Here is a 17,089-nt window from a genome sequence, read left to right on the forward strand (position 1 = left end):
CTACGGAGGTGGCAAACGGCTACGGATTAGCAAATATATATGTAAATTATTGGACACGCAAGGCGAAATCTGAGAAGAATGCCAGTATGATACCGCTACACATGTCAAGCCCAACCTCCAACTAAGGCAAACAATTTTCTTTTCCTCCACATATAAATATATACATTTTTATTTGTGATTGCAAGTATTTTTTTGGCAATTTAAAAATGTTAAAGCTTTTGCGATTTGGAAGCATTTTTCCTAAATTTGCAACCACAAATACACATACAAATGTAGAATCAATCATTAACAACACATACGCAGATATAACTGTATGAAGTTAGGTTTCATTTGCGGTTTGTTTACTTCTGGCAAAGCCAGTTGAAGTTGACATGCGACACGATGAGGGTAATGTACCCATTAAACATTCGACATTTACGATCAGAAAACGAAAACAAAACCAAATTAAGAAAAGTTAACAAAAAAATACGCTGCAAAAACGCGTGCGCATGCGCATAAGCATTTTAACAGTTTCGTATTGGCGTGTAGAGTTTTATTGCGCCATAAGAGGCGTTGCATACAAAACAAGAAGACAACAAATGCAAACAAATTCATATGCAATAGCAATAAAATAGCAACATTTGCTTTGACTTAATAACCATAAAAATATGTGCGAAAAATTTAATAGCGAAAATGGAAATCTAATGTGAGCGCACAAATGTAAACACGACTTGCCCAATTAGTTTATGTATGTTGATTTCTTGTTGTAGATTTTTCTACGCATTTCTTTGGTTTATACAAAAAATGTATGATTCATATTTGTAAAGGTTTTGTTTTGGTGTGGACCTCCACATTAGTGGGCTCGTTTAAAGGTAAGTGTCAAATGCGTACACAAATTGTGTCAAACTTTGAGCTGAGTGGTTTTAGAGAAATTTTTTTTTTTTTTTTTTTTTTGAGAAATTACGAATAGTATCGCCCGAAAGTATGCACTCAATATTTTTATATATTACCTGAGGAAGTTTTCCGACACGCTTATGCTATTTTAATGGTAATTTAAATTTGCAAGTTTCAAGTTTATATAACTGATCATTTTAGGCAAAAGACCAAAGAGCAAATTAAATCAATGGCCACTTTCAAGCTGCATATCTCACAAAATCACCTTGATCACTTTTATTTATTTATGTGCAGCGAGAATCGGCGACACTTGCCTCATATTGGCTTTGGAACCCATTTCAGACCTGATTGTGTACTCTGCGCATATACACAACCCACATTAAGATTCAGGGATAGGGTAATGCAAAGCTTTATAGCCGCAACCCAATTGTCAACCTCACCTCCTCGAGGGAGGTCCTGTTATACGCATGAATGTATCGTGCACATATTTAGCAGGCGAGGCGCTGGCTACCCCAAACTCTGCAAATGGGTTTGTGGGCTGGCTTAGAAGGTTCAATATGGTCATATTAAATCGTTCCTGAGCTTGTCGGGCAAGAATCTTTACGGTACTTGTAACCAGTACGTACCAGATCTATAAACAGCAAAAGACCATAAATATCGATAACACTACCCAAACCCTTGGGGAGTGTCTTTATCGTTGCAAGAAAAAGAAGAAGGCTTAGGGAATCTGTGTGCCACTCATCAGCTCAAGTTGGATAATAGAAAAGAAAAGCTTAAATAAAAGTTCATTTATGTATGGCAAAGTCATCTTTTTATATAACTGACCATTCTGTTAGTGCCAAACGCTGGGAGATATTGCTGCGTGTGAGGGGTTGTGTCCTATGTTGGGCGCCATTTTTGTTTACATCTTTAGGTAAGAATGGAAACGATAGGCGAAGGGTCCATACCAAGGCGAAGTTTACCTTCTAAGAATGTTAGTGCCCGAAAAATTCCTCAGTTCCTATCCAAATAATCCTATCCTAAATAGTTTAATAACCTGGAATGTGAGAGAGCAAGATATAGCATTTTCCCGAAAACAGAATAGACAGTATCGAATTGTTATTAAAACCCATGCTTTATAGCTCTTCATTATTAAACTTCCATGACAGCTGGGAGTTGAAGTATGTAAGCTGTCTTAAAGACAGAAAACTTATACATATTGCCCATGATTGTGAGTGATCAGGTGGTTAAATTAAAGCTACAAGAGTCCTCACACAATTCTAAGAAGCATCTTTAGAAAAGTATTGTCTGATTTTTTGTTTCGGTTAACCCAATACAGCCAGGAAATCCAAGATCTTATATTATTTAAAATCAACATATACGATGGAAGCGACTTAGGTAGACCGATCAACACCGCTAGGTCTACCCAATGGATCTAGTTTAGAAAATAACTACCTGTCTCGTTAGTGATAGATATGCATGAAAAAAACGTATGTGCTAATTTATCAATCCGCAACGAACAGCTTAACTATTGGCTCGCAACTGATCATGCTTTTGAATTTATGTTATTGCTTTCTCATAGAAGTGTGAGTCATACATTCACAGAATGATTATACTGAAAGTACGGTAACAACATTGTCGAGTTCTCTACAAATTTCTGTCCAAGAGATTCTAAACATGTTTCACGTGCTTTTCGTTACCTTTCGGAAATGTTAACCTGAAAATGCTATCTAGGCTCATTTTGAGCTGACCTTAACAAAACCAGTTTTCCAGATACCGGGACCAAACATAAGTTCGTGACGGCAGCACTCCCGTATGGTTGCTGCTGTATAAATTTTAAGATAAAACAAGGCATAACCGAAGTGTGTGAGGAGACCTTAATTCAGACTATGCTTTCTCAACAAAAATATAAACTATCTATTATTTAATATTAATAGACAAGAGGTTTTAATTTTGTAGTTCTTCACTTACCTCCACACGCTCCAAGTACTCCTGAAACGCCGTATACGAGTCTTCGCCATCATCATTGGTCAAATCGCGCACCAAAGCCAAATCGAGATTGTCCAAAGTGGCCGCTAATTTGCGACAGTTGTCCGCCGCGTCACTTGTGCCATTATCAGCTGTCATGGCTGAGTTGCTGTTGTGCTTGGACGCGCGTCCACTGCTACTGCCACTTCCGCATTTCGCATTACTGCCACCAGTTGGGCTACGACGACGCGGTATGGTTGCATAACCGGTGCTTAAGTTGCCGATTCTTGTAGCAGGTGTTACAGCCGCAGTTGTGACGTTTGCTCCTGATGTTGTTTCCTTGTCAAGTGCCAACGATAAAGTTGCTGTTGCTGATGGTGATGGAACAGTTGCTGTTGCTGCCGTTGTTGCGGCTTCCGTTCCATCTTTCGTACATTTATTGCCGCTGATAAGAGTAGACGCTGCTTGATAATTTTCGCTATTAATTGCATTCGTATTTGCTTCATTTGTTGTCATGTTTTTATTGCTGCTAAACTTGTGCATAGTGTTGCTGTTGTTTTTATGTGTTGAATTTTGCTGATGTTGCGCCTTAATGGAGTTGTCATGATTTCGCATTTGTTGTTCTGCAAAGTAAGTGAAAAAAAAAAAACATAGACAAAAAAGCGCATAAATTAAGTGCTCACCATAAGTAAGGTATGTGGAGAAAAATTAAAAAAAAAATTGATAAAAGCAAGAAATTCTTGAAATACCAGCGCGGCGCCTAGCGCTATCGTACTATGCAGTCAAATTTTTGCTTTGGTCATAAATTAAGCTTTGATCTGTCAATTGAATGGACTGTATTTTCGGATATATATTTATTTAGCGTTTAAGTACACACTTACATATACACATACGATACACATTTGTTTTTAACATTCACATTTGCCTTTGCATTTTAAGTGAATTTATGCTCAACTGGCATTACTAAGCGTCCATAAATTCCACTTGCCACACCTGTCAACAAACTATATTGTTGCAAGCTACCGCATAGTTGCTGCATACGTTGAGCTGGCAATAATTCTGACAAAAATTTGAAAACAATTGTGGTGATTAGGGGACAATGTTGGTGAATTATTACCGGTGTTCACAGGTGTGGATAAGCAGTGCAAGTAGTGCGCCAGTTTTTGGTAAGTGAAACGGCAATTTCTTTGTTGTACATGATCACAAAACTATTTGTAAGCACTACTCGTTATAAATTACTGCTAGATTACTCTAAATTTGTTTGTCATAAGAGCAGAGCTTTTCAAAGCAGCCACAATATACATTTTTTTCTGGATAAAACAGCACACTTTTTGGATTGCGTACTGCAAGGGAGTTTAAAAGGAACGTTAAATGGTCGACTACATACATAGTTCGTGAACGGGATAATTTGTGACAGGGTAAAGAGGAATTTCGCAACATTGAATTCGAAGGCTGCAGAACAGAAGGAATGACCGAATCTGAGCTTTCGTTGTTTATTTTGTGTGCTTTGTGTATACTAGAGTTAACGATTTCTTGTCGAACACAAGTGAGAAGTTCGAGACCCAAGAAATCGAGAACTCGTCTTCTCGCGAGATTCTCGTATCTCGAAATACTCGTGAATCTCGCGAGTTTCTTTAGGCGCTGTTCTTTTTATAATTATAAGCTTTTATTTACTTTCACTTTTGTTGTCTGTAATGGAATCTTGCAAGTTAAATTAGATACACTTCCCGGTGTCCGATTGAGCTGAAATTTTGCACACATGTATAACTCCGATGACAATGCAATATTACTTTGTTAGAATTCGATAAATTAATCGATAAGACAGTTATCGGTAAAGATTTGTATTTACTTTGGCATAACAGCCTAAGTCCCATACAAACACGCCAGTACCTATCCGTGGATTGTGATATTTGGACGTGGTGAATCACGTGTCACGCGTGGTGAATCTCATCGCTTGCGAAAAGCGGAGACACAACCCTCTGTTGTATTTCTGTGTATAACCAACATAGCTGAATTTTTAAGGCTGTTTAACCCTGTAATCTTTTCTGTAATTTATTTTGCTTTTGGAAAAATTACCTATTTGAAAAAAGCTGGCTGAAAAATATTGACATAACAGCTTAAGTTAAATCAAGAATGGAAAATCTTTGGAAAATTTGAGCAGATGTGGCAATTTCGCGCGTCCGTTGAACGAAATAGACAATCTGCTGATCATCGCTAAGAAATTAGCGACATTCCATCAACTAAGCAGCACTTTAGCAATACTACTGTTATTATTTGGCCGCTCAAACACACAAATATTAATTGTGCATTAAATCTAAAATATACAAATACACCATAATAATTTACACGGCCAAAGCCATAATATACCAGCGCTACCGTCAACAGCTCAGTGTCATCACTGCCAGTAGCGCCAATAACACCAAACTCGTGCCTGACACACAAAAGTCGTTTCACTCAATAGCGCAAGTAAAATGTACTACGCATTCACTACTAAGAAGCGTCAAAAATTCGCTTGGAGTAATTTCGTCAATGAGCTACCATTGAGCTGGCACCGCATTGGCGCTGGCGCCATGCAATTTACATCACTAAAATTGCGCGAATGCCCAGGCTCATGACTTCAATACTTATATTTACAATGCTTTAAACTTTAAATACACCTCTGAAGTTGCTGCGCATAAAATGTGTACTAATAAATTCCAATACGCATTATACGCAGATGTAACTGATATATGTGTTTTTGTTTCACCCCCTATAATTATATTTAAAGCTTTTATAAGAACAAGCTTCTATTACTTGTTAATAAAACGAACTAAAAAGTAAAAAATAAAATTAAAGAAAAAAAAACTTTTTTAAAAATAGGCTTTTATTATTTTGGTTAATAAAATTAACTAAAAAGTAAACAATAAATTGACTCTAAAGAAATATAACACTTTATAAGTTCATTGTAAGCTTAAACGATAATTAGGCTTTTTCGTCTGCGACAAAAAAAATCTATATTGTACATAATTATATATTTTTAACATTAAAACTTTACACCTAAATTATTAAATCTTACAGTTTATATCACAGTTCTAATTGTTCTAATAAAAAACGTGTTAAATTTTGATGGTATAATTAAGAACATTTAGGATCTCCTTTTCTTGCTATCGCAATGTAACACGCTTTTATTAGAACAATTAGGACTGTGATATAAACTGTAAGGTTTAATAATTTAGGTGTAAAGTTTTAATGTTAAAAATATATAATTATGTACAATATAGAATTTTTTTGTCGCAGACGAAAAAGCCTAATTATCCTTTAAGCTTACAATGAACTTATAAAGTGTTATATTTCTTTAGAGTCAATTTATTGTTTACTTTTTAGTTAATTTTATTAACCAAAATAATAAAAGCTTATTTTTAAAAAAGTTTTTTTTTCTTTAATTTTATTTACTTGTGGTTTGTTTGTTAGATACTTATATTGCCTTTGCAATGATACTTCACTCAATACATTTACATATATAATTTTGTTCATAATATTCAGATTTTTTATCGGGAAAACGAGAGCTCGGCTTCTAGTGAGATTCTCGACATTTAATTAAGTTGCTGCATTGGAGGTATTCTATGAATTTCGGCGACTTTTAATTGTGGTATTGTGGAAATTTTCGCTTGTGCTCCAGAAGAAACCATAAACTCTATATAAAACAGCAGGTACATCGATTAAATTTGATCTCGAGATGCTCGCTAGCTTTACGAGTATTTCGAGACTCGAGAGAATTTCGCGAGAAGTCAAGACTCGCGAGAAATCTCTTTTCGAACAAGTTCGAGATATCGTCAACTCTAATGTATATTTGAGCAAACAATTTTTTTTTTTTTGTTTTGACTAGTTCAACCTTTAATTCCGGGATATTGGATTCGTGCCTACGTTGGGCGCTATGGCTACGATGAGAAGCGAATTGATATGTGCATTGTGGCAAGCCCTGATAAGTTCGCATAGTATGAGTCTTAATATCAGGGTCATATGTTCTTGCCTAACATTTAGATTAAGCTCGTCGATTTTGAGGAGTGATTCTAGGCCAATTCTTTCTCACAGTCGTAATGTATAACAATGTTTCACTTAAAAATTAACCCAAATTTGGTTTTCGTAACGGCTGTTATGATAAGGCGAAGTGATATTGGCATTGTAGCAAGCTCGGGCTACGAGTCCGTGTAGTATGAGCATTAACATCAGATTCTACGATTCTTACCCCACGTTGAGCGCCATCGTTACATTGTAGTGCATTGCAGGTCGTTGGCTTCGAAGCATGATTCAAGTCATATTGCTTTCTCCGAGTTGTTCAAAGGAGGAATGACTCTACCTGATACCGATGCAACTTGCTTTGTATTATTCTATATTTTCCCTGGACATGAACCTAAAAAGTGGGGGTGGGAGAGGGAAACGATAGAGCGCATATTGTACTCGCGTCTTGTGCTTACCAGGCCAAGACTCCAGCTATCAGCAGTGGCACAGCGATAACATCAAGAAGCTGCCAGTAGCGTAAATCCTAGAACGCTTTTAGTACTCACCAAGAGGTCGGACTTATTTTATAAAATAGATCCTTGTTTTTGATAGTGTATTTCTGTTTGGTCGTTCAGCAAACCTCTGGTTAAACTATGTACACATCCATATGATACAACAAAAAGTTGCATGCCTGGAAGATGATTTTGTTTTTAGTACAATGTTTTACTGTTATTTTGTGATGGTGACGTGCTATGCCTACCACACCGAAGGTGGTGGTCTTAAGACTGAAAAAGAAAACTCAATGTCTTAAGAATACAGTTTTTTACTTCGAAAAAATTGTCTAAACGGTGCTAGTGTAATTTTCCAGATGTTCTATCAAAAATATCCATTGGATATTTATTACTTAAGTAACAAGTTGCATTCTCAAATTACCAGCACGAGGAGTCATATTTTTCTGTTTGATAAATTAACGCATTTATTTACCATTGAATACAAAAACCCAAATAAAACAAACCGACCTATTTTACAGCACTGCCTACAAATCGACACACAAAAATATTTATCACAATCTCATCGAAGCTTGTAACACCAACGGCGCTGACCGCCAAGACTGCGATAAATAGTTGGAAGCAGACAAATCCCTTATTTATCTGATTTACATTTCGAAATGATTTATGTTTTAAATTAAAGACAAATAATAAAGGGAAAAAACTGAACAAACAAGGAAGTCCCAGGGTTAAAAGTAGCAACAAAGGGAACAAGAGAACACTTTGACCCACAAAACCAACAAAGTTGTGAAACAAAGAAAACAAGGAAGGAGACAACTTACTGAACTCAAACTACGTCTCACTGTGGGGCAGTATGTTGCCAGTATTTTTTTCGCATGATGTAGCTGTGTATGTGTGTCTGTGTGAGTTTAAGCGTGGAAATGTATGAGTGTGTGTATATACAGTTGTGTTGTTTCCGCTACGATTTTATTGCGCATGCGTGAGTTCGATTAAGTTTTGATTAAAAACCAAGACGCTCAATATTATGGTGGTCATGCCGCTTATTGGACGATGGGTGTAGTGAACGGCTGTATCTCTCCTGCATTTCCCAGCCTGTTTTAATTTTTTTTTTTATGTTAGCCTTTAAGATTGGCCCTTCAAAGAAATTCAGATATTGTGCACGTCTGCCACCCGTTACACAATTCATTCGTCGACATCGTAAATCACAGAACGCAACAAGGTTTTGTAAACATATCCACATATATGTACATGTAATTATTTATTCCTTCATAAAATGTGCATATATATGTTTGCTAGGGTGTGTGTGTTTTAGCATTTTTTAAAATAAATTTACTATTTTGTCTGTACTCCAATTCCAGTTTAAACTTGTGAAATTTTGCGGTCGATTTTTTGGTTTTGTGACTCTACATAAATCCAGGTCTATTAATAGAAGATCATTGGTGAACCTAATACTTTGTCTTTTATCCACTTTCAGCAAGGAAGTATCGCTACCCAGCAAAAGGCAGGGTCTATCCAGCGTTTGCTTAGCTGTACAGGAGTAGACCAGATATAGCAAACGAAACCATGACATTTTTTCAGTACCAATTTCAGCTGTACTTGTCTGGCCTAAGAGATCTGTATCCTATCCATCGCATCTTTCATCCCGGCAGTATCCGCTTGGACGACTCTATACCACACACAAGCTCCTTATAAAAAAAAACACGAACTAACCTTCTCCTCCAACTGCCTGCCATTTCCAGTTATCACTTAATTTATCCATTTCCAGAAGGAATAACCACGTTGAAGCTGTTACAGGGAACAGTCGGAAAATAATTGTCTGTACTGCCTGGGATGTAGTCGATACCAATATGTAGTACCAAGGTTGCTGTTGTTAAGAGCATTAAAGATATCCTCAGGAGTCGTCCCTAAACTTCAGCGCGCTGAGGGGCTTATAATATACCCGCGGTGGGTCTTTCCCCTCATGAGAGAATACAAAAATCCAAAGACCCGAAAGTTGAAACGGTAAAAAAATTGTTCCAGCGGTAGTCAGCTTAGCACCAGAAGATACAGGTATCGAATCCGTCATATTTCATTTTTGACAACAAAAACCTAAAGCTCTGATCGTTCTACTGACCCGTTTACGAAGTCCATATAGCCTTCCATACCATCGTAGCTGGTCATTTATGAGGAAAACTCCTTAGTAGCCCCTGGATTCCAGTTCCATCAGAAGCTTCGCTACTACCTCAACCCAGAGTAGAGCATACAGAATACCTCCTAAGGGATGCTTCTGAAGATCCCTCTTCCGACTGTGACCCGAACGCCCCTAAGCATCACGCCATGTCATTATTTACCACCCTATCGATGTCTAGACGAACAACCAGAGAAATTTATTTGTGCTCTTGGACCTACCATTTTATTTTACAACCGAAGGAGAGGTCATAGGTCCGGCCTTATAACCGAAATCCATATAAAGGTTCCTGCGTAACCGAGACCAGAAGAATATGATTGTCCAACGATTATATGAAAAGCGCAAAGCTTTATTTTTTTATATGGAAAAAATTTGAAACACAGATCTATAAAAAGTTGTCAAAAACCAATACAAACTTTCAGGGACCTATTACTTCTAAATAGTGAGACTAATAGCTTTTTTTCTGAAAATAATGTCATCCCGGTGGCTCTTTTCTGCTTTCTAGTAAGTTTTTGTGCTCCTTTCACAAAATATTTCCCTTTGAAAGAGAAAAGTGACACTCTTATCATCAAATCCAGCCTTTTTTCAGAGCGCTACGTAAGCTAGTTCAAAAGACAGAATTCAAGAATTCGATAGTGTAACATTTTTTCCAGAAAACAAAATGACATTAAATTGGTTGGGCTACAAAACAGCATACTCAGTAAAACACAAAATACTCTAAATAAAAAATTCGAAGTTTTCATAAGATATTCTCGAACTTTCGAAAAGTTTTTTAAAATTGATTTGCATAGTTTTTGTTGCAAAACTCTTAGAAGTCTTCTCTTAAATTATCGAAAAAAAAACAATAAAAATAAAAATTGGCACTGCTATCTACGTGTTCCCTGCTGTATGCATTAAAACGACATACCCTAGTAATGGATCACCACGTTTTTCTACGTCTGCTTTACAATTATTTCTATATCAGAAATGAAACTAGTCTTAAAAAGATTAATCTTCTACCAAATATGGGAGGCATCGGGGCTCTAATGCGTACCATTTTCCATAATAGCAGAGTACTAAAGAACTATAACATTTTATTACTCCAAAAATCTTAACTAATCAATATTAGACTGTAAGTTTGGTTTATTTTGAACTAGCTTGAGACTAGTTTATACAATTTGAAATTTTGGAATGGATATCTCATAAGGCAATCCAATGCTAAAAATACCAATTGCATATAAAGAAAGCAGTTGTCCAACTAGTTGGACTTGGGATTCGTACTAGTATGGGTTTCGTACACGGTATGCAGTCTTCAGCTAGTGGGCCTAACTGCAGTCGCATTATATGGTTATATAAACACATGTGTACATATCTGTATATTAGGGCGGGTCGATTTAAAAATCGCTCATTGCTCTGTGAAAATGGTATTTTACGATCTGCAATTGTGTCACAGTGATACCTTAATTTTTTAAAACGGTTGAATAAAAAACCCACACAACTATGTTTACGACATGCAAATGCATCACAGTGATGCCTTGGTTTTAAAAGGGGGTTGTAAAAACGCTAATTTCTAATAATTTTTTTAATTTCTTTTCTATTACTAAGTTAAATTAATTTTTTCATTTACATATGTTCTGACTAAATAAATTTCTAAAGAGAAAAATAAACTCCAAAAAGAAAAAACATAGGCATTTCAAAGTAGGATTTTTCAAAATATGCCCCTACGACCCAAAGGGGGGGACATCAGAATTCGTATGGTTCCTTCGGCAAAGTTTCTTATTTTGATCCCTAGAATATGATTTTCACAGAGCAATGGGTGATTTTTTTGCCTCCCCACAAATCGACCCGGCCTACTGTATATTTGCAGACATTTTTGTTTCTGATTTTTCGCATTTTCATATAAAATTTTTTTTTCCCATTTTTTATCAACGTCAATTTAAAATCCATCGCTGCTTGGGAGGTCTGCTGTCTCGCCGGGCAGTTTGCGCGTCTTCCGCTTTTGTTACTCTCACATGTTTGGTTTTTATGCACCACAATATTATACTGTTTTCGTGTTTTTCTTTTGCAAATAAAGTAAACACAACATAAACACCAACAGGGGGGTACATCACATCATTGCCAGAAATCAATTGCCGGCAACTTCATGTTGCTACTCATTGGGCTTTTTTGTTTTTAGTTTGTAGCTTTCAAATGGCTAATGGAGTGACTTTCTTTTTCATTTCGTTAATTTTCATACAAATTTCAGTTCACTTCTTTTTGGTAATTAATAAAATAATATTTATATTGCGGAAAAATCGATCATTTTATGTGGCCGAAAGCTCGTAAATGTCTTTATCTTTATTAGGGTTTAAAAATTTCAAACGTTAAAGTTTATTGTATTATCAATTTCAGTTTTTATATTTTTAGATATATATTTCATTTTATTTTTATATTTTTTATTTTTTTATATTTATATTATGATATTTTATTTTATATTTTTTTATTTTATTTATTATGACTCCTAGAGCCTATTTGATTTAACTTAATTTAATTTTTTTAAATTTTATTTTATTTTATATTTTATTTCATTTCATTTAATTTAATTTAATTTTATTTTACTTAGTTTTATTTTATTCTATTTTCATTTGATTTTTTACTTTATTTTATTTTATTCCATTTCATTTCATTTTTTTTAATTTAATTTTATTTTACTTTATTTTATTTTATTTAGTTTTATTTTATTATATTTTCATTTGATTTTTTAATTTATTTTATTTCATTTCAGTTCATTTCATTTTTTTTATTTTAGTTTTTTATCTTATATTATTTAATTTTATTTTATGCTATTTCTTTCAATTTATTTATTTTATATGATTTTGTTTTTATTTTATTAATTTATTTAATTTAATTTTTTAATGTTTTTGTTTTTTTTAATATTTTTTTATTTTATTTTCGCTCGATAAATGCATTTAATTTGATTAATATTATTTTCCGTAGATGCATCTCATTCTTAAAGAATTATTTTTGGTCCGTTGTCGATTCCCGACTCACGCTCGTTTTCGATTCCTGATTTAGTTCTGGCTTTATTCCCAGTTTTTGTCCGATCCAGGATTCAATTTCGGTTTTGGTTTCCGATTCTGTTCTGGTTTCCGTCCCTGTGTGGTTTTATTTTTATTCTAGTTTCGGGTTCGGTCTTGCTTCAGTTCCGCCTACAGTTTTTCCCGTCTCAATTTGGTATGGTTCAGGTTAAAGGACTCGCTCCTGGTTGCTGTGTGATTTCGAAGTTCGAATGCGGATTCGATTCTGGCTTCCGATCCAGGCTCCGATTTTCGTTCCGAGTTCGAATTAAGTTTTGTTTTTTTCTTCCCATTTTCGTTAGGTAGCCGCTGATAGTAAAATTTTAAATATAAATTATTTTGAAAGTTTGTAATTTTTTTTAAATTATCTGTGAGCATGATCTAACCACCAAACAACATGTTGATGCTGGATAAAAATGACGTCTTAATTGACATGCAGGTGCTTAAATTTCAATTATGACCCTATACCTACCCTACACGAGCAACCGCTGAAAACAATCTAGCTACCTTGCTGAAAAAATTAGGCACAGTTACGCAAAGCGACAGTTTCGACTTTAGATTACAGGCCGCGGTACAATGACATTTTTCATATAGATGCGTTTAACACAAGATTATACATTCCAATAATATCGCCACAATCAACCAAGATGTTGCGTTTGTAAACATGAACTTCAGAATTGACAATTGAAGTTTATTACGCCTTGCCCATTCACAAACAAAATTTCGCAAAGCACTGTTGTAAACATTCTCCCTATACAACAAAAATACTTGCTAACATATTTGGTGTCGTATTCGATTGTTATATTGCAGTTTTTAATTGCGAAAAATGTTAGAAAATTTACCAACCAATGGGAAAAATAAGTTCACTTGCAAAGTGTGCCAACACCCTTAGCCAAAGCAAATGTCAAATTCTTCTTCTAATGATTTGCTTGGAACAAAATTGGGGAGTTGGCTACTTTTCAATATCAGATGGCGTCAGTGTCGCTCATTCTATCGTTCTCCATAAAAATACGTGCAATTTACTCATAATGCATAAGCATGCGTTAAACCCATCTATATGAAAAACTGCTTATGTGTCGGACCTATAAGTGGCCACCTCCGAACTGGTGTTAATTTGATGCGGAGCGCGGCAGTTGCCAGGCACATTTGTTTTCGCAGCGCTGAAGTCTGAGCTCAAAGGCTGTGACTATTTCAGAATCTGCTACGACGGAACCAGTTAAGAACAATTTCAAAAGGTCTGCAAAGGGGGGTATATGCCATTATATGCATTTTTGTGGGAAATCGCAATGTTAAAAAAGTGTCAATTGAAAGCGTTTCGAGGGTACAGAATTAGAACACGTACTGCCTCTTAATGCACAAGTTCGGAACTAGTGCGATTCGCTGGAGGGTAGTAGTTTACTATTTTAACTGTACAAAAGTTAGCTATTAAACTAGTTCTTAAGTCTTGTTCCCTACATTTTGGTTCTAATGTAATGCAGGGTTATTGAACGTGGACTTTTCTCTGGCCATCGCCCAAGAAAAACAATGAACACTTAAAAAAAAAAAATACATAATAATGCGTATTAGTTTATTTTAACTGTTTGACGCCGACCTGTAGTGAATTCATAGTAAGTTTCTTTTCCTGCAGGGTATATACAAAGAGTACCAGGCTAGAAAATGTCCTCGAGTCACCATAAACAAACTTGGTTCCTTGTTTTGCTTGACGCTAATTTCAATTTTGCACAAAAAAAAAAAAAAAAAAATTGGCGATTGGGTGTGTTTCACGACTCGAATTTTACATAAATTTTATTTGAAGTTGAGTGATTTTATCTCCGCCTTAAGCAAAAACAGCAATCAATGGAAAAAATTAATTAATTTTTTTACATAAAGCCATAATTACTTTTCTACTTTTTATTGATATAAACTTTTTCTTAAACAAACAAATAAACTTAATATCTTGTACATTTTTAATGTAATATTGTTCAATTTGCGACTAAAATTTCACAGAATGGTTTACACTGTGAGAAATGGATACACAGTTTAAGCTTCAGGTCGATCTACAGAATGCTCATATAGTAGTTCTTGATGTTCAGTGTACTATAAATTTATTATTTAGTAACAGAACTTCAAATTAATCCATCAAACTCACATAGCTCTTGTTTAAGCCGCAAAAAACAATGACCACAAGTTTTTGCATTGATATTTTACATATAATTTTTTAAATTTTTTTATTTTATTTGTATTTGTATTGTTGATTAATTGTTTTGCGCTGAGTGTCATACAGTAGTCACTGATTGCCGCCGAACTACAATATCAAGTAGCCTCCACGTGTGTGTTTGCGGCTTAAAGTGCTGGCAATTGTTTTTGCAAATCCATTTGTCAGTTATGCCACAATCAATTTGAAAGCTTAATTTGTGGATACTTGAAGAATTAATCAAATAAATACGTATATTGATTGTAACGAAAAAAAAAAAAATGATTACAGCTAATATTACAGTAATTGTTCGTTTGCACTTACATATGTATATATTAAGGTGGTCTTTATCTTTTTGAGTGTGGGGCCTGCGTAAATAACATTCAAACTAGAGTAGTGTGAATGTTTTTTTGTGTAAGTGAAACTTCTAATAGGAATTTAATTTGTTAGTTTTAAGATAAAACTCCCTGATGAAGTTGCATAATACTACCGAAACGCGTAGCGAAAAAAGGCTTACGTTTAACGTAAACTTCTTAGACCTACATATATGTTAGGCTATTTAGGTACTTCTGCGGTTCGATATTAAAATTTTCCACACTTATGCATCAACATATTCTGCCTAAGAAGAGCAAGCAAAGCTATAACGAAGCTGGCACGTAGCAAAGAGGTTCAGACATTTTTATCGGGTCTCTTCTACAAATGGCGTTGGAAACGGTACTGGTGAGCTTTGTGAAGAAATTTTGACCAAGAATACCCATCCAACTAAATAATACTCATCTAAGGGTACGTGGTGTGAAACGGCCACAAAAAGGGCATTCGGTAGCTGTAACCTAAAATCAAACCACTTTTATTTGAAAGTCAAGTCATGTATGATCAAAAAAGTTCCAGGCAGAAATACTTCAACGAAACGGAAGTTACTGGCGTCGATGTGCGCATGCGTATATAAGGCTATAATGGGAATTAGGTTGAGCCTAAGAGACAGGTACTCACGTTAAGCATAATTACCTATGGATACAGATCAGTGGCGGATAAGCCGATTTCGAAATAAACGTTGGATCCCTGGCCAATGAATCGTTGTATAATAACCGTTGAATGTGTGTATGGTGAAAATAAACCCAGCCTAATAATTGTAGTCACTTATCGGAGTGGTTATCGTAAACCGCTCTTTCATATTGTTAGATGCAAATATTTGTATATAAGTCATGATAAACGAATTGAAAAGTGTTTGCATTCGCGGTAGGCGACGATGTCACGAATGAAATGTCTACAATAGCTCACTTGCGTTGTGTCTGTGTGTTTCATTCTTTTGCTCATCGTTTTTCGGGCTTAAAAAAAAAAAAATGATTCGCAACTGCATGTGGACAAAATCTCCATAGGAGGACATTTTTGGTGCCAAACAATTGTTTGACCCCGTTTGTCCTAATACCATTTGGACGAGTTCTAGCGGAATAAGTAAAGAGTGAAAGCCCTCTTGGAATAATGATTTTATATAAATTCCTTTTTTCATGAGGTACGAAATTTAACCTTAAGTTTACTTACTACCTTCACAAAATCCTTGCCTAGTTACCCCTTTCATTGTACCGAAATTCGGAATGACGATCACGTGTAGCTTAGCTAGAAGCCTGGATCACGAAACATATTTAAAAGGTAAATTTTTTGGGCGTCAAACAAAAACAAAAAAAATACTTCTTAACAATCTTGATTATACTTCACAAAATCCTATAATTAAATAAGCCCAGCCTTCACTAAGAGTATGCGCCAATTTGCTTGAATCAACCACCAACAACATTTCCGCATAACTGTTATCTACGACCTATATTACAATTAATTATAAACGGTTTTTATCCAAATTTTACATCAGCAATATGCGGAAATCTCCGTAAAATAACAGAGATCTATCTGGCAGTAATAGGAGACAACGCAAGACAAGACAATCCATTTTAACCCAAGTAATGCACTTTCATGCTGATATCTAAGCGTGCGATAAGCCAAAGTTGGGGTAAAAAAAGCTACAAGCTAAAAGCGATCTATCAAAGCAATTTGTTTAATCCAATTAGGCTTTTGCCGATTAACTGAGAAAAGTGATGGTGGTGGTGATGGCGAATATGTATTAAAGCCAAACCAAAGTGCGAAAGTTTTGAAAGCCAAGGCTAGGTTAAGATAAGATACGGAAAAGCAGGCGGTCAGACAGCAAATGCGCCCAAAACTTGAGCAAAAAAGTGCTACAGCGACTGAGTAGCAACAGATCTAAGCTAACAAAATAGGCTGACGACATGGCACGAGAAGGAGACAACGACAACATCTTAAGCAAGTGAACAAGGCTGCCGCGCATGCGCTATCTTGACTTTGTATCGAGCATTAAAGGCGATTCATCTTAAAACTACCACAACGTGGCTTACAGTGCGCT

General features: G+C 35.4%; 1 protein-coding gene across 7 annotated transcripts in view; it reads right to left on the reverse strand.

Moving 5' to 3' along the window:
• Positions 1-17,089, reverse strand: part of cv-c (crossveinless c) — a 592,078-nt gene that overhangs the window by 200,897 nt on the left and 374,092 nt on the right. For all 7 annotated transcript variants that reach the window (XM_067763245.1, XM_067763249.1, XM_067763248.1 and 4 more), the window contains one exon: positions 2,824-3,443. In XM_067763245.1, coding sequence (XP_067619346.1) covers positions 2,824-3,443 — 620 coding nt within the window. The remainder of the gene's footprint in view (positions 1-2,823; positions 3,444-17,089) is intronic.

The sequence above is a fragment of the Eurosta solidaginis genome, chromosome 1 (genome assembly GCF_040869045.1).
Source record: "Eurosta solidaginis isolate ZX-2024a chromosome 1, ASM4086904v1, whole genome shotgun sequence".
Classification (NCBI taxonomy): domain Eukaryota; kingdom Metazoa; phylum Arthropoda; class Insecta; order Diptera; family Tephritidae; genus Eurosta; species Eurosta solidaginis.